The sequence below is a fragment of the Gadus macrocephalus genome, chromosome 19, assembly GCF_031168955.1.
Source record: "Gadus macrocephalus chromosome 19, ASM3116895v1".
NCBI classification, from domain to species: Eukaryota; Metazoa; Chordata; class Actinopteri; order Gadiformes; family Gadidae; genus Gadus; species Gadus macrocephalus.
Genome location: NC_082400.1, coordinates 10503355 through 10528480, shown reverse-complemented (window position 1 = coordinate 10528480; position 25126 = coordinate 10503355). Strand labels below are relative to the sequence as shown.

The window sequence follows — 25126 nt, the reverse complement described above, 5'->3', positions numbered from 1 at the left end:
CTCAAAATTGTGTACTGATTACTGATTATTAGATGGTTACACAGATAACTCTAAAAGATAATGTGTTTGCATTGCCAAAACAAAATAATTCAATAATTATGTGACATGTGCACCGAATGACTCCACAAGAGCTGAGGATTAAAGAGGTGATTTTGTGGCGGTTCCCATTATTATAATTTTTTTGACTCTTAGAAACGTGGAACCAATTTTATCAGCAAATGATAACGCCGTGGTTTGCTTGAAATGTTCCATTATTTTACGGCCCAGTTGGCACCCCTCTCTGTGAGTCTTTCTGTCTTCCAGGGCTGACAAAGCAACTCATCTTCTCCTTTTTGTATTTATAGAAAAGATAACATTTATGCCGTTTGTAGTCCCCAACAGCTTGACCTCTGATGGAAAGCCAGACCTAACAAACATACAACGAAAGGGAAAATGTACCAATTGTCACCACGAGGAATACAACCAGTTATTCTCGAACACAAAACTCGTGGTCACTCGGAAAGGCTATGTGTACAAGAACAATTTGTTACAAAATGTAATTTGTGAAACAGTATTTATTGAATAATTAATAAGACTGGGTAAAAATCTCTCTAAATACCAAACAGAGCTGAAGGCGGGCTAGGCCGGGGCTCACGATCCTGCTCTTTTGCCTCCATTCTCTGCTCTGTCCAGAGAATATCAATGTAGACCGACGGCCTTTAGCCCACGGAGTCGCCTGGTTCTTGCCAAGTCGTTACTTTTCGTTGGCCAACCGCCTTAGCCGTCAGCGTTTTTGATGTCACACGTTTTAGGGGATTAGACGGGGACCTGGTCCCACGCTTTTTTGAGATCTGATTGGCCCATGCCGTATGTAGCTGAGAACTTTCATTGAACATGCCCCACAGCGCAGGCCCCGCATCCTCTCATAGCGAAACACGAGTGGGTGAGGGTGAGGTGTTGTTGGCTTTTTAGAAATACACAGGGTCCATGTCAGTAAATAGGACACTGGTGTTTCACTTTTGGAGTTCTGCAGGCCGATCCAGGTGTGAAACCACACTTTCGTCCTGTGAACTATGTAGTAATGGTAGGTGGGTAGGCTGCATATGAGAAAGTGGGCCTTTTAGATGCATGCTAGACTGGTGGTGGGCGGATAGATCTGCCTCTGCTGAAGGGTAGGATGTGGGCAGATCCGCTTATGGGAGCGCAAATGAACCGATGTGCAGGTTTAATATCACTGTTCACTTACCACAGCCAAGGATGCTGTGTAGGGGAAAGTACATGAACACAGGCTAGAACTTAGTTTGATTTGTGCTTTTCCACCCTGGCCCTCCTTTTTTATTAAAATGATACTGATGAATGACTTTGTTTCCATGCTTAATGGCTGTTTTGTGTTGAGGGCTTATTCTCAATTAAAGTCAATCGTTATCTGTAGGATGGACCCATTTTCGGTGAGAGAACCACTGTTCCATGAGCTAACCTACTTGTTTAAACTGATTATGCAGAGTGATTCAATTTGCTCCAGTATATCTGGGAATCATTGCAGCTCCGTTGACAGAGGATAAACATCTTGAGGTGAGCTCTGTGTTGATGTTGGGTTGCCATTGGAATCATGCGCTGCTACGCGCCACTGATACATGTCATTGTCGGGTGTTTTCTTTTTGTCAGGTTTACTCGGGTCAAACGGTGTAGTGCTAACAAACTGTTCGGTGGGCATGGTAGTGGAGCATACTTCTTTTGTGTACCCACCTTCTCACACCATTGGAAGTATGGTTTGATCTGAGCCTATGATTCCACCAGGACACACCCCGATTGATCAAGTCAATTTTCCACGTACTGATCGGCTTAGTTCGCCTGACATGTTTTCTTTTAACATCCGCGAGAGCTTTGTGTCTGAGGCGGTGTGTCGCCTCTGCGTCCAATGTAAGCCACAGCCATCTTACAGCGGTTCAGTATGCAGTCACCTGTTTCCTGTTCCCCCCCCCCCCCCCTCCCCAACGCCTTGGTTCCAACGGCTCCAACAGTCCTCCTCATCCGCCGTTGTCACGCGGAGAGTGTGGTGGTGAGCGAGTGTACCTGGGGACCCGCGCTCGGCCCCCTCCAGGCATCTTCTAGGTTTACTTACTGTTCCCGGCCCCGGTGCGCCCCCCCCCCAAGAGAGTTGGGGGACTGCGGTAATTCTCGCTCTCTCTCGCTCGTCTCGCCCTGCCGTCGCTCGGGCGCCGCCGCCGCCGCCGATGCTTCACGTTTCTCGCCGGGCTGTGTCTCGCTGCACCCGAGACGTCAAGACAACAAGGCGCACAGCGTAGCGTGCTACGGCTAATCCTTGAGTCGCATTCTTCAAGTCATAATCTTTCAACCCGAGTTCTCCTCCTGTTCCGCTGTGACTGACTTTGTCAGATTTTGCAGGTGTTTTTTTTTTTATTATATATATATTGGATGCTGCCGTTTTCAGTTGATTTTATGAAGGAAAAGACAATGGTGGAAATAACATGGTAGCATAGCGAGAACCATTTGGAAGTAGATGGTACTTTGACTCTCAGACTCGTTCATCCTTTTTCAGTAGTGGTTAATATTGGAAATAGGAATTGGAAGAGGAGAGAGATAGAGAGGTAGATAGATAAATGCGTAACTGCTGTTCAAAATGTAAGCCTAGCCACAATCCAGACACTGCATGGTCATGCCAATTAAGGTGCACTTTACTTTAAAGGCTGCTGAAAGGCAGCTTCTATGTGGTTAACCTTAAACAGATTTCACCAAGAAGCTGGCTATTTGCCGATAAGTAGCCCAACGGTGCTTGTCAGTAGGATAAATGCGTTTTCAGGTAAAACGAATATTTTTCGTTTTACCTGGCCCTGTTGACAAAGAGCCAAGCTAAATCCACTGCAGCCTCATCCTTTCACTTGATAATCATGCTTTACTGCCGGGAGCTTTACCTAGCATGACTAGCATGAATTTGCATTGTGTTGGACCAGTCTTTCAGTACTGGAACTACCACTGGGGTTTCAGAGTTCAAATGCAATTGCAAAACCAACGTCATAAGTCTATCATGGTTCACACTCACCTTACAAGGCTGCCTTACTCCAATGAAAAGGTCTGCAACCCTGCATTGTAAACATTCATTGCACACCTTTTTTGTATTGCAATGTAAGCGATTTTGTATTTTCTTAGGAGCCTTATAAAGGAAGTATATAAAGTTGTGTGTATTTGTAGGCTAATGTATGATTTTTAATTAGCTTTCACATCATCGCCAAGTTTTATTTTGAGGGTTCACATGTGAGCAACGGTGTAACTGACATTCACAGAAGGCCTCATTACAAGGCAGCGAGACCAGCAAGATTGTTAGGTAACACGTTGGAATACAAATCATGCCTCCACAAAATGCTAACTCCGGCTCGATTTTTAAATATAATTGACATTACATACATACATGCATTAGATTACATAATGCTCAAGGTCTACATCTTTGAAAGAATTTAATGCTTAATTAATATTCATTTTTTTTGCCATATGCAGAAACCCTGCTCTAAAACTCTTTGAAATGCTTTAACTGGGGATAGGATGGTATTGCAACATGTGTCTGTCTTCCCCGTCTTCCTACTTCCTGCTGCAAAACGTTCGTTACTTCACTACCTTCCTTGGGTGGGGCCCGGTTGTCATTAGGGTGGGGCCCGGCTGTCAATCATGGGGCGATCTAGACCCTTCGAAATGGGAATAGCCCCAACCCAAGTTGTTATTTTTCATGGTGATGGGTGTGATTGACACAAACCCAAATCTACTGAGTTTAGGAGCCTGGGGCTTCTGGGTAGCGAGGCACCACCCGACTAAAAGGCACAGTATGTTGTTATGGTGGTTTCAAATCAAACTGTGTTAACACTACTTCTGTTAATGCGGCTGAAGCTGATCACATTGCCCAAAAGATACCGGGTTAACTCCCTTGCACTACCCCTTAAGCTCTTACAACTTTCTCGATATCTTTTGTTTATGCTCCTCACTTCAAGCCATTAGAGGGCCTTCTCATCCCCCTCACCCCTTCTTTACTCCTGGCATTCTCCCTCTCCATCTGTCAGACTTCTGGAATGGATGATGGAGAGTTGTGTGTTGCTAAGCAACTGCCGTTGCTGTGGAAACGTGACCAGTGCTTGCCGCCGTGTTTGTTGTCGACAGGGGGAGAGAAGGAGAGAGGGAGAGAAAGAGGGAGAGAATTGATTAAAGAACGAATAAAATTGGTGATGAACTGAGGCAAGAGGAGATGGTGGGGGGGTCTTTGAAATTAACTCTTACCCCCGGATTCTTCTTTCCCAGAATGCTTTGGTATATGTACTAGATTGGGAGGTCAACAATTCTTTTGTAACCCCTGATTCCTCCCATCCATTTCCCCTATGAGTTGAGCTCCTTCTGCTCATACTACTTCTTTGAAACCTACTTCTTTTGATATTCTGGTCTTCATTACCAACTCGAGAAATTAATAAAGCTATGTCTCTCTTACCGTATGGCATCTCCCAACCCACCTGGGTTACGATGATACAAGGGCAACCAATTGAAAACCTTTCCACTGCATACAGTAATCATATGCAGAAATCATTGGAGAAAAAATGTATGGCAATAGTCTGGAATCATTTATGCATATTGTGTTGCGATTAAGAAGTTGGAACAATAAAACAGTTTTAAGAAATTCATCAAAGAAAGGCGGTGATGTTAGCGTCAACAGTATACCAGAGGTTTGAGTTCATGTGCTTCGTTTTTCGGTTGTAAACTTGGTGAGTGCTGAGTGATGTGCTCTCATTAGGTACATCACCATTGGCAGAGACAACCTAGCCTTGTCCTTAAACCTTGTGGTTCCTCCTCCCAGCCAACCGGGCCTTATCACTCAGAGGGCAACAGGCAGACCTTGTGTAAACCCATTCCACATCATCAACTGGAGCTCTTTTGGTCTTCGCTATACCTATCAATAACCACACTGTTGGCATTTTGAGTGGGCTCTCCGCTCCTGATTAAAAATAGCTCATTGGATTCATCCAGAGATAGTGTTGCAGGAATATGTGGGCAGTCACCTGTGCACACAAATGAGAGGGACTTCAGCCTCGAATGACCCTATGAGAGAACGAATAATTCTAATAAAACGGTCCTTCACAATGAAGGAGAAGGCGTGTAGAAGTGGTGTTTTCACTAGAAAATGACACATTTGCTACTATAGATATATGGTTATTAAAATAATGCCGTGATGGTACTGGGCAGTAAACTCTTCCTTTGGATTATTGCTTAATGGTACTAAAAAATAATGACTGGTAGGCTGTGATCATATGGTCACAAACCACCGGACAAAGCTACAAGGAATGGTTCCACTCACTAGTTTCAAAACATGTAGCTTTAGCACCTGAATAAACATCTCAACATTTGACAAGGCCTAAAAAAAAATATTGTTTGGTTCCGGTTTCCGACCGACCCTGTCAATTTATGTGCGACCCAAATTATTTTATGAGCTTTAAAAAAAAAAAAAAAAAATAATATATATATATATATTTTTTTATGAAAACTATAATCACGTTTTGGTACAGCACCTCTTCATTCTGTACAAGGATGAGCGAATTTTCTCGTTTTTAAATGAAAACAACCTACCTATCATTCGCTGCCGCTGGAAAAAATAAAATAAAAAAATAAAATAAATTCCCTACCTACCCATGACCTCAACTGACAACCAACAGGAACCAAATATATATTTTTTTAGGCCCTATACTCCTAAAGTCGACATAGTAAACGTTACACGTGATACGTCTTAAACTACCATTTCAAACGTATATACATTTCTTTAAAACATGGGTCATCCCTCTGTGCCCTTTCAAGGCTGTCCTGTGCTGGCTGGGGTGTAGCAGTAGTTTACACTAACCCGCTGGGTGTCGATTCAGCACGCATGCATTTCAGATTAGGGACTCTAAAGCCGTGTTGGACTTTCATTGGACCTTGAGCTTTTCACCCTATATTCCATCAGTTTCACAAATTGGTTTTACCGAGAACATCAATCTTTATGATAAAGTCTAAATATTCGGCCTCATCAAGTGCCTGTGTGTGTGTGTGTGTGTTCTCGGAATACATTCACGGTAGACCGCTTAGTTCATATCTAAACTGAGTCAATCGGCATCGAAACCTATTCCGTATCAAACGTTACTTCTGCATTTTGCTTTAAGATAAGATAAGATATACTTTATTCATCTCAGCAGAGAAATGTAGGTAAAAAATGAAAGGCCACACCCTAAAACTAAACATCTTTTTGCCACTGTCGTTTAGTAAACCGTGCCCCACTCCCTCCCTGTTTGCTGTTTATAAACAGGGCAGCGTTTTTATTTGCTTCTGTAACTTCATACGCTGAGGCCACTCAGCGAGCCGGCTTGTTTCCCTCTGTGTGGCAAGCACAGGCAGCTTGTGGTGCTAGCACTCTGCGTGTGGCGCAGGGGGGAGATGGGGCTTTGGTAAACATGCTTTTAGCGTGGTTCCCGGACATCCGTTCTGTCACGTGAGCCGCGATGAGTGATGTAGGTGGCGGCTACTGTGTGAGAAAACAGGGGTGGGGGGGATGGGTGGGGGCTCGGCCTGTACTTCGACCAATGAAATGGGCTGGAACCAGGAGCCAGCATGACGCTAGTGCTCAAGTTTTTACGGACCAGGCTCATAGGTGCACAGGTCTAGCTGATACAGCTGAACGCTACAGGGACGTAATCTACCACATCTTGAGCAAATAAGGAGTTTTGTTATTACTTGATCAGATATCCCCTGTGTGTTTATATAGAACGTTGCCTTATCACGTTACCTTTTCTTGAAATACCTCAGTAGTATTGAATGTGTTAACTGTCTCGCATTAATTTCACTCTCTTTAGTCTTGCTTTACATTAGAAAAGGTCTAGGAATTCGCAGTTGGGGATTGAAGAGGACCCTGAGGAAAAGGAGAAACATCCATTTCTCACTTATCTTGGTGCTCTGTGGAAAATCTAAAGAGCGCTGGTTTCAGGTCCTGCGTCATTATGCATATTGTCAAAATTGAATGCGATATGATGAGCACGCACGTACATACGTACGTACGTTAGTGGTATTATATGCAAGACCCACAAAAAAAAATCATTGTCTCATTTATCTTTTATGGGTGCCCTGGTTAAGAACGTTGTACGTTAGTCTGCTTTTACACAAAGGATTAGTTTCGAAGGCAAACACGAAGATTATAATCGCCCTCTGGTCCTCGGTCTGAATTTGGCAGTAACACAAGAAGGCATCGTCATATACGGTTGGAGAAGAATCATAATATCAGAGAATAGAAAAATGATCCCACACACTGGCCGTGGTGTACAGGTGCTCTGGTCTTATTGTCTGCGCTCCTTGCTCAACCTGTGGCTCCAGTTGCACTTGTTGGCACGAGCAAATGTGTTATTTCTGGCCAGCTCAGGTGTTTTCCCTAATCACTCAGAGTGTGTGTGTGTGTGTGTGTGTGTGTGTGTGTGTGTGTGTGTGTGTGTGTGTGTGTTCTTCAGTGCTTGTCCTTCTTAATGGTGAGGGGCCATTTGTTGAATTAGCTGGGCGGCGTGGTGCACCGTTAATCCTTGACTTTTGGTGATGTAAGAGGTATACTTCCCTCTCTCTGCTTCCTGTGTCTCTCCCTCCCCTCGCTCTCTCGCCTAATGGCTCTTTTCCGTATTCAGTCGTTAGCCTTAGTGTTTTCAAGTTGTTGTTTTTTTCCTTTCTCTTTTTTTTTTTTCTTTTGAATGCTGTGTTTGTTGGTGTTTGCGTCCTTGTGCATTTGCGGTCAGCACTCAGCAAACAATGCTGTGTGTGTGTGTGTGTGTGCGTGTGCGCGCATCAACACGTTCCACAGCATGTGCGTTTGTTTTGAATGAATGTAGCTGTCAGCGCTGTCGCCGGGGTGGGGGGGGGGGGGGACATGGAGCTCGGGTTATAGAGGAACTGACACCCAGCGTCTGCAGAAGTGATAAGCACCCGGAGGAAGAGGTGAAGGAGACGTGATAGGAGAACGCCACGAGGCAACCACGGCTCAACGCAGAGTCTCCCTGTGGTCCAGTGTACTCCTCAGCCAGGACACGTTGGTACACATCGCGGGGTGACGGAGCCACCAGTGTCACGACGTGTGATCTTCTTAAAATGGCTATTTTGGCCCGGGTTAATACCTGTCGCTAATCCCCGATGCTGAGCATGTAAAGCCGCATGCCAGTTCATGAAGGTGCTCTTGTCTAGCACGCACGAACACACACGCACGCGCACACGAACACACGGGCACACACACCATTTCACACTGATGCTGCACAGCGAGCTCAGACACACACCAGTTAAACACTGATGCTACAACGCTAGCCCACTGCTGATTAGCATGCAGCTACCTGGCACGCATATCGTTAGCATGCAACGGGTTAGTGGGCAGCTAGTAGTACAGCGTTAGTTTGTACGCAGCTAGTTGGTTCACCGCTGGTTGGTTCCCTGCTAGTTGGTATACAGGTAGTTTGCATACGCTAGTTTGTGTGCTGCCAGTAGGCAAGGAGCTAGGTAGCGTGAAGTTGGTTAGCGAGCAGCTTGTTGCTCAATGCTCTTTGTGTTCGTCTCTACTTTCTTCGTAATGTATTCATTTCGCGCCCGGCGGAGACTACCCTGTGATAATGCCGCAACGGTGATGCAATAAAAAAAGAACCGATCCAATTAAAACGGCTCTGTGCACAAGACATGACACGGCCCCCTGGTGAGCAGAACAGAGTATCAGAGCACTGATACAAGGCCCCACTGTACAATCAACCCCTCTTCCTCCACCTCTTAACATGAGGTACTGTAAAGCCATAGAGGCGATCGCCATGGCAACACCACAGGGTCTGATCTCACTCTCCGTTTCCTCTCTGTCTCTGTTTCTGTGTCTCTCTATGCCTATGTCTCCTTGTCTTTCTCTGTTTCTCCCTCGCTCTCGCTCTTCCCCCCCCCCCTCCATCCATACCTCTCTCTTGGCCTTGGCCGCTGTCTCTAACTCTGTTACTCTTTTGGCCTCCAATCTCTCTCGGCCTCTGTCTCTCTTGCTGTTTCTTTCTGCCAAGCTACGTGGATGGGTTTTCACGAGATATCGTGTTTGTGAAAGGTTTGCGATTTCTCCTCGTGGCGGCATTAGTTGTGAGTGCCAGTGCGTTGTTTGCTAAGTAAGGCGGGTCTGGCAACAATGCACTGCCGCTATCTGCCTCAAATATCTAGATCGGATCCACTGGGCCAAGAACGCAGGCTGAAGGTGGCCTACAGGTTAGACGGTTGTAGACACCGGGGATCCAACGACCCTGGGTCCTAGGCACTATTAGGGTTGGACGGTAAATCAATGTTAATATTAATCGCCGTCAATTCCGCCACGATAACGGCAATGTGTTTTTAAAGACCTTTCCGATATACCTCTCACAGCATCGATCACTGACTGCGCAGCGCCCTGAAGCAGTGCAATGTGTTCATGCAGAGTACAATGGGCCACGTTAGTGCTTGATGACGTACCTGCACACAGAGCCCCGAATCGCCATAATTCAGGCCTCATTTTGGTTTAAAATGGTTGGCCACAACTGCGACTGATGAAGTTACCAGGAATAGTAATGAACTCGGCGTTGACGAAATTGTTGATAAAAGAGACCACTTTGATTGTGTTTGCTTGCACTGCGGTACATGAGCACGGGTTGCTTTTGGTAACCTGACTGTGTGCAGTTCCTTTTCTCCAAAAGCATGAAGGCCTGGTTTTAGTCAGGGAGACTACGTCTTTCAAAAACAGAATTACCATAATATGGATGTATTGAAGAATTTGCAGCCTCTTAATTATCCCCCTCATCCGTAAAATGCCATTTGCTCCACTATTTTACTGTCTGGGCAGCAGTTGATGTCCAGGTCCGAGAGAGGGCTAAGATTGTAGGGCACATATCCACATGTGTATCACCATGGTGTGTGTGGTTGTGTGTCAGTGCAGTTGTCGATATCCGCGTCCGAGAGGGTTAAGCTTCTTGTACACAAAGTATAGCGCCACAGAGTTACGGCACATTTCATATACAAAATCGCTCATTGTTTTTGTATTCTGAAGCGAGTCTGAGCTCTATTCATTTTCTGTTCAACTGGGTTTACATAAGATCAGCCACTTTTAGAAGATGTTGATACCGACGTAGCTGTTGTTTTCATTTCTGTTTGGTAGTGATGTCATGTTCGTAAAGAGAGTGTGATAATTGACAAGTAAAATAATTGAAAGTGATTATATTGTATTCGGCTTGAGTCGGAACCAAACAATACCCTGTCAACCCACTTGATGACTGATATCGTAACAACTATCGTGTTGCCTGATATGGAAATGTGCATCGTGATCTAAATTTGTGTACCCTCCAGCCCCCAGGCTCTGTCGAGACGCAGAGTGCTCTCCTGAAGCATCACTGTTACTAACCTGCGCTTTCTCCTCTTTTCTGTCACCCAGGCTTTCTGCTGTTCAAGGACTTCTGTTTGAATGAGATAGATGAAGCAGTGCCACAGCTCAAGTTCTACGAAGAGGTAAATATAAGTGTGTGTTTGTTTCCATGTGCGTCTGTGTGTGCGCACCGGCATGATTTTGTATGTATATGTGTGTGTTGGATTAAAGGGCATCATGTGATATGATTGAGAGAGATTATGGTTGTAATCCTGCTTGTTCGGATCTGCGCCTCCTCGAAAAGATTGTGTCTGTTTGTGGTGGAACTGAGCAAGGACTGTGTGTGTGTGTGTGTGTGTGTGTGTCTGTCTGTGTCTGTGTCTCTGTTTGTGTGTGACTCTGACTCTGACTGTGTGTGACTCTGACTCTGTGTCTGAATGTGTGTGTGTGTGTGTGTCTCTGTGTGTGTGTGTGTGTCTCTGTGTGTGTGTGTGTGTGTGTGTGTGTGTGTGTGTTTGTGACTCTGACTCTGTGACTGTGTGTGTGTGTGTGTGTGTGTGTGTGACTCTCTGTGTGTGTTTGTGACTCTGACTCTATGTCTGACTGTGTGTGTTTGCGTGTCTGTGTTCCAGATTAAGGACTACGAGAAGCTGGACTCGGAGGAGGAGAGGTTGCTTCGCAGCAGACAGATTTACGATGGCTACATCATGAAGGAACTTCTGTCCTGTTCACATGTGAGGGCGAACTGTTAATCCCCATCCCCACCCCCTGCTTCCCGAAAGGCGGAGGAGGTCAGACGGGCGAGGTCAGACAAACACACAGACGGCCGTACGGCCCTGAGCCGTGGGATCCGATCTCATTTCTTTTTTAATTTGATTATATTTACCGAACACGTAACGATCATTTCCGTGAACGTCACGTTACTTAAGAAATGCCACTGAGCACCAAGACCGAAGCCGTCCTCCTCTCAACAGTTATGACGGCAGGCCCAGAGTCGGCCCCTTCCACACACCTCCAATGTCATAGTTATCATTTAATGCACAAAACGTGATAAAAATCTATTCGCAGTTTCAGGAAAGCAGTAGTAAGCAGAAAGGCAAAAGTTGACAAAGCAAGCACTATCATCAATCGCATTTAACGCACAGAACGCGATAACAATACATTCAAACCACGCAGAGGCCTTTCGGAAAACCTTACTAGGCAGAAAGAGGCTAGCCAGCCTGGGTCCAGTGGCGTCCCGTTGCACACCTTCGTCTCCAACGTCATCATGAATTAAATTTGATGTGCAGAACACCGCAATGCTGAGTTCAGAGCGCAGCAAGGCCCAGGGACAACATGAATAAGCAGAAAGACGGAGTTGTCCCACTTTGCCTGGGTTCCTTTCGTTACTGCAGCTGTAGAGGGGGAAGGTTAGCTCTAAGAGGATGAGGTGTTGGTCTTCCCCTTGGCTTTAGCGTTGTTTGGCCCACCTCTTACCAGCGGTTGTATAAAACAACAAAAAAATGATTTTACTCAAAATACACAGAATTTAACATTATGCAATTTTTATAGACGGGATAATGAATCACTAGGACAATGAAATCTTTGGAAGCAAATATTTAAACAAAATGAAAAGAAAATGACGGAGGAGCTGAAAGTACGAGGTAGTTTATAAGGACATCTACTGACCCGGTTTTCTGTTTCCACATCATCTCGTCTCAGCCTTTCTCTAAGAAGGCGGTGGACCACGTCCAGACCCACCTGGCCAAGCAACAAGTGCCCCCCACTCTCTTCCAGGTAGGATTTCTGCTTCCACTTCTCACTCACTCACTCACTCACTCAAGCAGGCCCTTTTCACCCTGTGATGATGATATTCAATTTAGCTCCAAATACAATGTACAATTGTATATTTAGGTAGCAGGTACGATTGCTATGCTTGAGTCATTATGTAGCCATTCGTTTAAAATACTTTTTTTCAAATTTTAGCAAGCACCTCAATCCTGCAGCCCGCACAGATTCAGTTAAAATTAAAATCAATCGAGACAGCGTGTGACTGGTTTATTTTAGATGTTTTAGACACTTGCTTGAGTTATGTGAGCGAACCCGTTCTACTTCCTGTTTTCTCACGCTGCGCGAACATCAATCCGCAACCAAAGGGGGGTTGTGTAGTGTTATGACACATGTTGTGCAATCCACACTACTAACTCTAATCCGGCCTTTGATATGAAACGTGGCACGTAGCGAGCAGTAGATGGCAGGCACCGTTCCTTTTACAAACGTGAGGTGTCTTCAGAGGAGGCGTTGTGGGTTCACCAGTTGATTGCTGTCGCCTACTGTGACTACACAAACAGGACACCACTACGGGTGAAGGCGGGAAAGCAGGATATTGGCAGGATTTGACAGGGCTAGCGTACCGCGGCCTGTCGCAAAGGGGACAAACGGGCAGCTGATCGCTGTGTGTTTGCCAAGTACTCTTTTAACAGGATCTCAGTTTTTCATTATGTTCTGGTGGTGAAATTTTTATTTTTTTACATTATATCAAAGATACAGGTTTTCCATACCCACCTGACAATCACTGAAAAAAAACTGTACAGCTGAAATCCTATGTTGAATAACCCCTACAAGTCCGAAAATATCCTCTCCTCAAACAGAGGAAAAACGAACAAACCTCAAAATCACTTCCTATTGCTTCCTGAATCCATGTGGTTGATGCTGCATGACATATTGAATGATCACGGGAAGATAAGGCTACGTTATGAAGTCGGGGAAAGGGGTCTAGCCGAACCAACCTAGACAGAAGCATGCATGCTTTTGCGTGTGTGGGTGACTGTGCGTGCGTGTGTGTGATACGCCAGCACGGTAGGCATGAGACCAGAGAGCGATAAAGGGAGGGAGAGAGGGTTTATTGTTTTTGCAATATTTGTTTTTTATTATACTTTTGAATATGAGATTAGGTAAGAGGTAGACTTCTTACCACGCACCAGATCCAACCGCTCCAGGCTAAACCCCTAAATTTAAGAACTTACATCAGTGTTTCTATGTCATCTTCCAAAAAATGTGCTCAGTGCATGCCTTCAGCATCTAGACACAAGAAACGCGCAGAACAGTGAATATTCCTTTTGTGGTTTTATTTTTATATCCCCCCCCCCCCTTCCGGCTAAATTCGTATATGGATGTACTTCGTTAATCCCAGACGGGAAATGAGGGATTGCAGTTATTGCAGTGTAATAGTCAAGATATTGCTGACCAACAAAAAAGAGAGGCTTCCACAGAGGAACGGGCCTGGACAGTCTAACGATCAGGGTAATGAACTGCCAGCCGATTCGGGGCTTTGAACTCCAATATCCACAGTCTAACCTGTATGCATCCTTGAGCAAAATGCTCTTTAACGACAAAAAAGGATCACCTTGTGTTGCGTTTAATAAAAGCACCTGTTCAAAGGATATTAGTGATGCTGTCACACACACGCAAGCACACATTTAGTTTCTCTCAGTAACACATGGACTCTCCTTTTATTTTATTTATGCCTCTCCCTCTGTCTCTCTCTCTCTCACAGCCGTACATAGTGGAGATCTGCGACAGCTTGAGAGGCAACATCTTCCTGAAGTTCATCGAGAGGTGAGGCGGAGATCTGCCCAGGGGGGGATCAGATAAAGAAAACATGGCGGTTGACTGTTCTTACATTGTCTCTCTCTCTCTCTCCGCACTCCCTCATTTCTCACAGCGATAAATTCACCCGGTTTTGCCAGTGGAAGAATGTCGAGCTAAACATCCACGTGAGTACTTGGCCACGCGCTCTCCTTCCACACCTCAGAAGTCGCCTCGAGAGATACTATGATTAACCGCTGGAGTGTTATGTTTTGTGTGTGTGTGTGTGTGTGCGCGTGTGTGTGTGTGTGTTCGTGTTTATGCGCGTGTGTGTCCCTTCTTCACACCCCCATCCCCTCAGTTGACCATGAATGACTTCAGTGTGCATCGGATCATCGGCAGAGGGGGCTTCGGGGAGGTGTACGGCTGCAGGAAGGCCGACACGGGGAAGATGTAAGGATCAACACATGATGCAATTGTCAACAGAAGTTGTAAATCACTTTGCAGAGGAACATTTCCCCCCCCTCTCTTGGTTAATCCCGCACATTGTGTGTGTGTGTGTGTGTGTGTGTGTGTGTGTGTGTGTGTGTGTGTGTGTGTGTGTGTGTGTGTGTGTGTGTGTGTGTGTGTGTGTGTGTGTGTGTGTGTGTGTGTGTGTGTGTGTGTGTGTGTGTGTGTGTGTGTGTGTGTGTCTCAGGTATGCTATGAAGTGTTTGGACAAGAAGAGGATTAAGATGAAGCAGGGAGAGACTTTGGCCCTCAATGAGAGGATCATGTTGTCTCTCGTCAGCACAGGGGTGAGTGATCCTCAACAACAACCACACTGAACTGAATATGGCGTCTTCTTTCCCCATTTATACACATAAAAACCGTTACAGTTGTGTATTGTCCTCGCACGTTTTAACAACGCCTGATTTAAGGTGACACTACTTAACCTTTCTTTGAAGAAAATACAAATTTGCATCCTTTTACGACTTAACAGACGTGGACGAGGAATAATGTAATCTATGGAAATGGCTTTAGCCTTGACAAACAGTAATGCAAATCGTTCCCTCTGGTTTGCTCCTGCAGGACTGCCCGTTCATCGTGTGCATGACCTACGCCTTCCACACCCCCGACAAGCTATGCTTCATCCTGGACTTGATGAATGGTATGGCCTGGTCTGAGTCCCTCCCTCCGCCTCACACACGCGCATCCCGTCCTCAGTCCCTGTGCCCTGGAAGACCGGCAAACCGCCACCACCACCACCGCTGGCCTCAGACACACACTCCAGACATTCCACCGTGGCGGGATTGGCAAAAACACCAGGACTCTCTGCTGACATCACCCATCAACCACTTATATAGCCGGGCCTTGGGGGGGGGGGGGGGGGGGCAGAGGGGTTTATCGTGGTTTTAGACGAAAACATCACTTGTTTTATGGGGGATTTTATATTTGTGTCCGTGGCCTGTCGGCCGGCCAACCCAAGGCATGCCTCGGACAGAGAGGGACTACTTGACGATTGATTGAATTCCTTGCAGAGCTGTATTTGGCTCGATCGAGTAACCCGTTCGGCCAGTACTCATGATATTCTTTTCAGTGCAGGGGTTCCCAAACTCTGTCCTGCTGTGCCCCAGCTTGGGAGATGGTTTTGGCCTCACCTAATATTTTGTACAGTAAAATAAAAGACATTCTCCTCGACATTTGGAAAAAATGTAGATGATGATTTTTCTATGTTGAATCGTTCATCAACGGTTGAGGAAAAGGGAAATGCACGTATTAACCTGCTTTGACCCACAGTTGGAAGAACACTGTTCTAGTGAAATGCGTGAAGACGAGCAGGATGATGAACAGGGTGTGGGTTGAGAACCCAAACTCCTCTGATAAAATCATCTCCAGTCAAACATCCAAGATTGCTCATACTTGGAAAAAACATTGATTTTACAAAGCTTGTATCCAAAGTGTCTTGGGCCCAATCCCATTTATACCCCTTACCCCTTCCCCTTACCTCTTCCCGTTACCCCTTAAAAAGCAAGGGGGAGGGGGAAAGGGTAAGGGGTAGAAATGGGATTGGGCCTTACTGTGGGTTTTGGATGGGTGTCGTTTCGGAGTAGGGTTTTGGGCCTCTTGCTCAAGGATGCCTACAGGCATGGGTGTGGATATAGGGGGGGAAGGAAGCCAGAATCCTCCCCAAGCCATAACCCGTACTCTGGTGTTTGCAGGAGGAGACCTGCACTACCACCTGTCTCAGCACGGTGTGTTCAGCGAGAAGGAGATGCGTTTCTACGCCGCCGAAATCATCCTGGGCCTGGAACACATGCACAACCGCTTCGTGGTCTATAGAGACCTCAAGGTATGTGCTTTCCACATTCCCACATGTTGTTGGTTTCTTTTTTAGCAATCCTTCACTCTGTGCATATCGCGTACATTTCTCGCCTGCTGAGCTTTTCCTTCTCAACTGGGTCGACACTAAATTAATCATTCTTGCATTGGCCGACACCAATACCATTCTCAAGAGGGCCGAAACAAAATCTCTGTCAAATGGACCCAAGATGACACAAAACTATTTCTGAAATGGCCCAAAATTATATTTTTTATTAAATTATTATTCAATGATTATAAATGTACACCATACATTTGTTGGTTTGAGGCTGTGCTGAGGTGTCCCCCCCATCCATGGCCATGGGGCTGAGTTAGTGGTGGGCCCCGGTTCAAGGGGCCTCCATGGCCCTCTGACCAGCACGCATTGTAAGCAGGCCTAAATATGGACTTGTGTTTGTTGGAATCTGTGTTTTTGTTTTTCGAAATGTCCTCGAACCTCAAGTATTGCTTTTTGGAGAGGTAAGCGCATAAATAGCTTCTTTTTTATTTTGTACTTTTTTCTTGACAGCAGTGTAGTAACCGTGGAAGTACAAACTCTGGCATTACTTTCAGAATGTTTGGATCAAGGGGTTTGAGCCCATTAAGTGGTTTTTTATTCAGATGCCTTTGGTTTATGTCTGATGAACAAACCCAAAACCTAAAAACCAAACAAAATCCATACATGGAATGATACAACACATTTTTTTTCACACTTTTTTAGGCAATGTTGGTCGGCAAAAATATTTAGTTATAAATATTTAAGCTCCTGTGTACTTTGTAAACTGAGGCATAAAATCAGGGGTTGTGTTTACGCTGTACCTATAACCAGTCTGCAGAGTTTATTCGGTTTTATTCAGAATAAGCTCAACAACAAAAAAAGTAAAGCCAAGGGGAATTATGGGGGATATAACATCATTATTATTTATTACTAAGGTCCCTCCGCTGCTGAAGCTATCGAAGCAGAATATTCTCATACCATTTATACAATGTTTTCATAGACTGCGTTTCAGAACGCAAACAGAGCCTTCTTATCCCTGCTACGCGTGTCTCCCGCTCCCTTTCTGCTCTACTTCTTTTCCTCTGCTGTTTGGATCGGTTGCCATAATAATAGATATAAAGCCAAGGAACAGTTTTAGGACCGTTCTTAATAAACAGAGCCCTGCAATGCAGATACTACTCTCCGACTGCGCGTACGAGTGTGTGAGTCACGCGTTGGCCCAACCAGACAAAAGCCAGGACTTGAGGACATATCCTTTTATCGGCTTTGTCCACATTTGTACGTCCCCGACCTCCCTCCACTAAAAGGAATTCAGAAATAAACGGAAACGGGAACTGTGGGTCATGAATCAATGTGTCCTACCACGCTCAGTTCCCTAAAGTCCCTGATGATCTGTCCCTGTGTTGTTGTTCTCTCTGTAGCCGGCCAACATTCTGCTGGACGAGCACGGCCACGTTCGGATCTCGGACCTGGGCCTCGCGTGCGACTTCTCCAAGAAGAAGCCCCATGCCAGTGTGTGAGTAGTGCCAGGAAGCTTCCGGTTTCTCTATATGCTGCTGTGTGTACCGTGAATCATCCGAGTTCCGGTTTTCCGCGCCACTTGTTGCGGTCGGCGGGCAGACGGTTGTGCTGTGCTGCTTGCAGGTCAATTCTATGCCATGTTAAACTAGTCGGTTGGTAAATCACCCTAAGCTTTGTCATGCCCTGTATGGGGGGGAAAATCGATTTATGTTGTACTACATTCTGCTAGGATAGGTAATGTGTTCTGTGAGTAAAATAAAGCAGATGTGCTACTGCTGTGTCATTGTGTCTTGGTCAAAGGCAGTATATTATGCTTTGCTATGCATCGTTACACTGTGTGGAAAAAGGCCAGTATGCTAGTCTACTTTATGCTATATATTGTTGTCTGTGTAAAAGCTAGAATGGTAGGCTAGGTTATGCTTTACAATGCTGTCCGGGGGTGAAAGCCTGTATGCTAGGATATGTAACGCTGTCTCCTGGTAAAAGCCTGTATTCTATGCATTGTCATGCTAGGATATGTAATGCTGTCTACGGGAAAAAGCCAGTATGCTATGCTACGTTATAATGCTGTCCAATGCTAAGCTGCTAAGCGGTTTAATGCTGTCTGATGGAAAAGGCCAGTCTGCCATGCTACGTCATGCTATGTTGTATAGCGCTGGCTACTTGTAAAGGCCAGACTGCTACGCTACGTCTTGCTTTGCTATATGATGCGGTCTGTTGGTAAAGGCCAGTCTGCCATGTTAAATAACGTGTGTGTGTGTGTGTGTGTGTGTGTGTGTGTGTGTGTGTGTGTGTGTGTGTGTGTGTGTGTGTGTGTGTGTGTGTGTGTGTGTGTGTGTGTGTGTGTGTGTGTGTGTGTGTGTGTGTGGGGGGGGGGGGTTCCCAGGGGCACGCACGGCTACATGGCTCCAGAGGTGCTGCAGAAGGGGACGGCGTACGACAGCAGTGCTGACTGGTTCTCCCTGGGCTGCATGCTGTTCAAACTGCTCCGAGGGTAAACCACATCCACACGTCTCTGTCTCTGTCTCCGTCTCTATTTCTGTCTGTGTCTCTCTCGCTTTCGTTTTCTCTTTCTCGCCTTTGCTCTCTTTCTTTTTTGCTATCCCTCATTTAGTTTTTAGTTGTGTAAACGTTTTAGTGTGTAGATACCAAAGGTCAGGGTCGGGTCAGGAACCAAGTTATATTTTTTCTTATTTCATACACACACACACACACACACACACACACACACACACACACACACACACACACACACACACACACACACACACACACACACACACACACACACACACACAGTGAGGGCGAGAGAGACCCATCGAGGGTGAGAGGGCTGGCGAGGTGTCTGTGACTTCCTCTCAATGAAGTGTGTTGTGTACACCATAATAAAGGAAGAGGTTTGTGTCGCGACGCCCCCATTGGTGCGTCGCTGCGTCAGCCCAGCAGATTGTTCTCCCACCTGCTTCGCTGTAGTGTTTTTGTCACCCTTAATCGTTTTATTCACATCCTAGTTCCTCTGCAGAGAGGCAGCCCTTGTTCCTCCAGCCGCCCTGGTTTTGGGTCTATTCAGGTCTCTCTCGGTTAGGGGCCGTGCTCGCGGTGATGTACGATGTATCAGCCTCACAGCCCATCTCTGAGGTTGACCTGGCTGAGGTGGTTCAGCTACATTATTTATCCTGTTTATGCCGTGTAGGAAAAGCTACCTACTCCTTCACATCCATTGTGGATGCGATTATTCTATTCTTCGCTCCTTAGGCTTTTTGAAATTCTGCCCAATGTTAACTTCCTTCGATATTGCTTTACATATTTTATGAATTTATCAAATGTTATTTTTTTTTATGTAGCTGTTATTAATATTTTATAAATAAAGTTGAAGTCAAAGAGCCTATCCATCACTTGGAGGGCTTATGAGGCGGAAATGAATTATGGTGGCAATAGAATGTCATCAGTCCTTAACAATTGATGTCAACGTGCTCAGCATCCGTAATGGCTTGGAGCCGTTCATCTCCATGCTTCCTGTAGTATCTCTACATATCTGCAGTGATCAATCCCAACGCAGACAGTACCGGTGCTGGCATCACAGTCTCGTCTCTCTCCCTCTCTTGTCAGGCACAGTCCGTTCCGACAGCACAAAACCAAAGACAAACATGAGATTGACCGGATGACACTTACCATGGTAAGACATGACCCCGCAAACGCACACACTCACTCACTCTTCTGCTATCTTTAACACACTTGATCACACACTGTTAACCTGGGATATGGATGTTCCAAGACGTCTCTCTGCACTGGGTTTGGGTCCAAGGGGCCCTTTTCACAGTAGAAAAAAAACCCAGTTGAATTTTTCGATTTAGGTATGTCAGTACAGCAGCAAAGACACAGCTAGTAAAGTAAATCTCCATTGACCATGCTGGCGCTGCGACAGTGATAAAATAAAACCCAGCCGCTGCTCAAAATGACAGGAAGAGGAAGTTGCTTAATCCTGCTGTTGACGATGTGTGAAAAGGCTCCATCGCCAGGGGGGGGTGTTTTAAGTGAACACACCTGTGCATGCTGTGTCGGGCGACACACTCCGGTTACCCGTGTGAGGTGATTTAGAGGCTCAGAGCTAATTGGTATTCGCACACAAACTTCATTTCAGCTCGAGCTTTCTTCCTTTTTAAAGTGGTTAATTTTGTCGCATTGACACACTTAATGAGGTTGAATCCAGCTTTTGTTTGGGTGTCGTCTCTAATTTTACCCCGGCCTCCAAAACGACACCGTTTTCAGTTTGCTTTGGAGGACCTCCGACACGCCACTGGGGGCCCGTGAGTGTAGGCCACCAACGCTAGATAACGCAGAGACGTTGAGACGGGTCCAGGGTGCCTGGCCACGGCTGGCCGTGTCCTCCATCAGTTGGCACCGTTGATGTTCCAAGGCCCTCAATCAGTTCTTTGTTGTCAACCGCCAAAGAAGAGGGGAAAATGTGGGGATTGTTTTCCTCAGGGCATGTACTTCCCCTATTCTAAAATAGGGTCGCTGCTAGTCTTGAGTTCACGCAAAAGGGAAGTGTCTGTTCACATTCGACCCAGTGGTGGAAGTGATGATCTGCCCTCTGGGAAAGATACAGCCTTTCTTGATCAATACTTGGTCATGGTGATGATCTTAACGTTTCTTGATAGATTCCCAATTGTCTTTTATTGATCTTGGTTTGTGTTTCATAGGCACACAAGGAAATGTGCCCACGTGACCCTTTTGCAACGGTTGAATCTGCGTCCACTCTCTGCAATGGATATCGTGTAGTTGGTTTAGGGCTGTTGTACTTTGCGTTTGAGTTGGTTTGGGATTCATATTATCAGAGTGCCTCACACGTATCGTCAGAAACAACAGATGGATTACAGCTGTTGTCAATTGTTTGCTTGTAGGTTTAGGATTATTCCTATTAAGGAGTGTCTCACACACACAGACAAACACATGAACCAAACCCAACGCACACATATATCCAAATACGTATGCAAGCTAGACACACGGGTGTCTCTTTAGGCTGGGCGGGTCAGCCCCACATGTCGAGAGAGCATGATCTTTCCTATCACAATAAAGCCAGATTAGGATCGAAATCCAGCCACTTAATCTGGTTCAGCCTGCCTAATCCGTGTGTCCGTGCCCGTGTGCGTGCGCGTGCCCGTGCGCGTGCACTCGTGTGACAGACAAGAGAGAAATGGTGAAAAACGTTATAAGTCTTTCCTGGCCCGACTAAAAATAGCTGCCACTACAAGTCTTTGTGTTCATTAAATATGATGAATGGCTTCATTATGTAAACACGGTGGCCGTGCGGAGCGGCCCGGGACTGAGATCTCCCCACAGGAAGAGAGCGATGAGACCGGACCGCAGGGCGGCACAAGCTCCCTGATGGATGGCCTGTCAGCTTCTCACTTTTTTTTTGTAGTATTTCAATATTTTATGTTTGTGAACGGATATGTGCGAGAGTGTCGGACACAGGTCCGAAACACTTGGCAGTGAATCTGACCAAATAAAAATGACACGAAAGAAGGATCAATAAGTTACAGCAGAGTGGGGTCGCGAGGGACCGTCGCTGAAGAGAGGATAAATCTACAAATATATCCCCCTCCCCCCCCCCCCTCGACCCATGTCATCCCTCTAACTCTCTTATGTCCTACTTTATTCCTCCCTCGTCATCGTTCTCTCCCTCTCTCTCCAGAACGTGGAGCTGCCGGACTCCTTCACGGTGGAGCTGAAGGGTCTTCTGGAGGGTCTGCTGCAGAGAGACGTGGCCAAGAGGCTTGGCTGCCTGGGTCGAGGGTCAGTCGACAATCCTAACACACACACAGTGTCATAAGCACCTACTCCTACTTCCATATCACACACTTAAGACTAATACACAACACTCCTAAAAGAACACACTGCAAGTCCCTGTAAACACGGTGTGTGTTGTGTGTTTAAGATCTGTGCGCCCAATGTACAACACGCACACCGTGGGGCCCTGTGAACACACCCAGGCACATAAATCGAAATGAAATATTTTACAAGCAGCCCCCCGCGGGCGTCGACAGAAGGGATACAGTTTCAGTTTCAGTTTCAGTGTGTTCCTGCAGATCAGCCGTTAGCGCGCTACTGAGCCTCTAGCTCGCTACTGAGCCATGCTGGCTGAGGTTACCATCGACTGCGTGTTGCTCCACGAGTGTTTGTGTCACTAGGTTGGCTGGCTGTCTCTCCTGTGTGTGTATATACACTGGTGGTGAATACTGCCACCTGGTGGTCGGATGTGAAACCTCATGGCTGAAAATCTCCCCCTCCCCTCCCCTATGTGTCTGTCTCTCTCTATCTGTGATCGCGCAGGGCTCACGAGGTGAAGGAACATCTGTTTTTCAAAGGCATCGACTGGCAGCAGGTGTACCTCCAAAAGGTGAGGGGGCATGTCTATTTATAAACACACCCCTTTTAGTATTTCCTTTAGTCTTTTCCTCCTTCCTAAAAATAAAAAAGACTCCCTTACGGATGAAAGCGACGAAAAAAGACCCAATTCCGCATGAACACGGCTGCAGCAGAGCTTGCCCCCTCGAGGAAGTTGATTTCGTCGATATTTTTAGAAGGTTATCTTTGCACATTTGGCCGTGACATTTAGCCAGTGTGTCGCGGGGCTGCTTGCTCATTCAGGCGAGCGGCTGGCCTGTGTCAGCAGAGATCAAGGCCTGTTTCTAGTGTAAATCCATGAAGGAAACGCCAGCATCCAAATCCGCTGCCCAGCCCCTGACCCAAGCTCCCTGTTGCTAGGGATACTCAACCATTCAGCAAAAAAAAAAAGGAAAAACCAAAAGACCCGGCCGAGGGAATGTCTGTTGGTTTACTTCCCCTCTCTCCCCCCTCTTTCCTTTACCTTCTGCTCACCATATTCCCTTTCCCCTGTTCCCTCTTTCTTTCATTTCATCTCCCTGTCTTGTCTGGCTGTCTCCCTCCCTCCACCTCTCTCTCTCTGCTTCTCCCTCTCTCTCTCTCTCTGCTTCTCCCTCTCTCTCTCTCTCTGCTTCTCCCTCTCTCTCTCTCTCTGCTTCTCCCTCTCTCTCTGCTTCTCCCTCTCTCTCTCTCTCTCTGCTTCTCTCTCTCTCTGTCTCTGTCTCTGTCTCTCTTTCTCACTCACTCACTCACTCACTCTCTCTCTCTCTCACTCACTCACTCACTCACTCACTCACTCACTCACTCTCTCACTCTCTCACTCTCTCACTCTCTCACTCACTCTCTCTCCCTCTGTCTCTCTGCCTCTGCCTCTCTCCCCCCCAGTACTCTCCTCCTCTGATCCCACCGAGAGGAGAGGTGAACGCAGCAGATGCTTTTGACATTGGCTCCTTTGATGAAGAGGACACCAAGGGTATCAAGGTACACACACACACTCACACACACGCGCGCAAACACACCTCATGACACGCGGCGTAATAGAGTCCAAGCACTACACACACATTGCATGATTGATGAGCGAAGGGCTGATGTTTGCTGATAAGTGTCTGGTGCTTCAACCCAGGGTTGATAATTCACAGGAAGTGCCAGCCGTCACAGCCTTCTTCCCCTGTAGCTGTGATTTGATTAGAGTCCCTTTGAGTGTCACACCCACGCGCACACACGCACACACACACACCAACCTTTATCGGGATAATGTATGCTACCCAGAATAAAAAAAGAAAAAAAAGAAGATAATCCTTAGAGCCAACTTAATGCATATGTGAATTAATTATACAGTGCTGGTTCTACCTACCTTAGGTTGGTGTAATTATACAGAGATTTACCCCTACATTTGAAAACTGTGCCTTTCAAACAGTTCATATGTGATAAAAGAGATATCCAAAGAGATATTAAACAATGTGCCTCTTTATTTGTTGAATTTAATGGACTGTTTTTGGCACTGATAACCATGCTAATATTTGAATGCTTTTTGTTCACTTAAGGTATAAACAATCATTTAATTTAAGTGCTGTGGGCACCATCTACCAGAACACATTTAACGCATTTCGATGTCCGCGGCACATAACCGATCCTCTGTTGTCGTGATTGGATGACGGCAATGGGCCCCTCCCTCCCTCCCGCCCTCTCTGTGCAGCTATTGGACAGCGACCAGGAGCTGTATAAGAACTTCCCGCTGGTCATCTCGGAGCGCTGGCAGCAGGAGGTGGCGGAGACGGTGTACGAGGCGGTCAACTGCGACACGGACAAGAACGAGGTCCGCAAGAGGGCCAAGAACAAGCAGCTGGGCCACGAGGAGGGTACGGCACACGCCCAGTCCGCCGTTTGATCGACATAAGGGGTAGTGGAGGAGGAGGTAGGGGGCGGGGCAACCTGCTCAGGGGTGCTGACGAGTAAGATGGAGGACATGAGGGTTGGAAACCCAGGGCATTTCTGCTGCGAGGGAACGACCCGGAGGAATCCGTCGACCTGATTCATTCCGGGACCCACCTACAGTGCTACCGTTCAGCGCCGACCACATTTAGTCTGAGGCTTTTATCCAAGTGACTTGTGTTCACACATTCACGCCCCGGCGACGGAGTCGACCACGCAGGCCGACAGCGTCAGCAGCAGTCAGGGTGAGGTGTCTTGCTCAGGGTCTCCTCGACACTCCGCCAGGGAGAGCCGGGGATCGAACTATTAACCTTCCGGTTACCGGTCAACCTGCTCCACCTCCTGAGCTAGGTAGAGCAGCTTGTTCTTCAGCACGGTCGTTCCCCCGTTCGGCCTTTAAACAGCACAGATCTGAACGAGCGAAACGCGCATGTGGTTTATATTTCGATTTAATTACAAGGATGTTCCGTGTGTCGTCCATGCCACACTCCCAATGCATAGGGAAAGAA

At 46.5% G+C, this 25126-nt stretch overlaps 1 protein-coding gene across 1 annotated transcript in view; it reads left to right on the top strand.

The window, feature by feature from the left end:
- grk3 (G protein-coupled receptor kinase 3) overlaps window positions 1-25126 on the top strand; it is a 41095-nt gene that overhangs the window by 9362 nt on the left and 6607 nt on the right. The window contains exons 3-18 of the mRNA XM_060038406.1: window positions 10439-10512; window positions 11002-11103; window positions 12071-12145; window positions 13905-13966; window positions 14073-14124; window positions 14298-14389; window positions 14634-14733; window positions 15008-15086; window positions 16138-16268; window positions 17696-17790; window positions 18682-18789; window positions 19905-19971; window positions 21994-22094; window positions 22632-22698; window positions 23571-23666; window positions 24382-24544. Of these exons, the coding sequence (XP_059894389.1) occupies window positions 10439-10512; window positions 11002-11103; window positions 12071-12145; window positions 13905-13966; window positions 14073-14124; window positions 14298-14389; window positions 14634-14733; window positions 15008-15086; window positions 16138-16268; window positions 17696-17790; window positions 18682-18789; window positions 19905-19971; window positions 21994-22094; window positions 22632-22698; window positions 23571-23666; window positions 24382-24544 (1464 nt within the window). The remainder of the gene's footprint in view (window positions 1-10438; window positions 10513-11001; window positions 11104-12070; window positions 12146-13904; window positions 13967-14072; window positions 14125-14297; window positions 14390-14633; window positions 14734-15007; window positions 15087-16137; window positions 16269-17695; window positions 17791-18681; window positions 18790-19904; window positions 19972-21993; window positions 22095-22631; window positions 22699-23570; window positions 23667-24381; window positions 24545-25126) is intronic.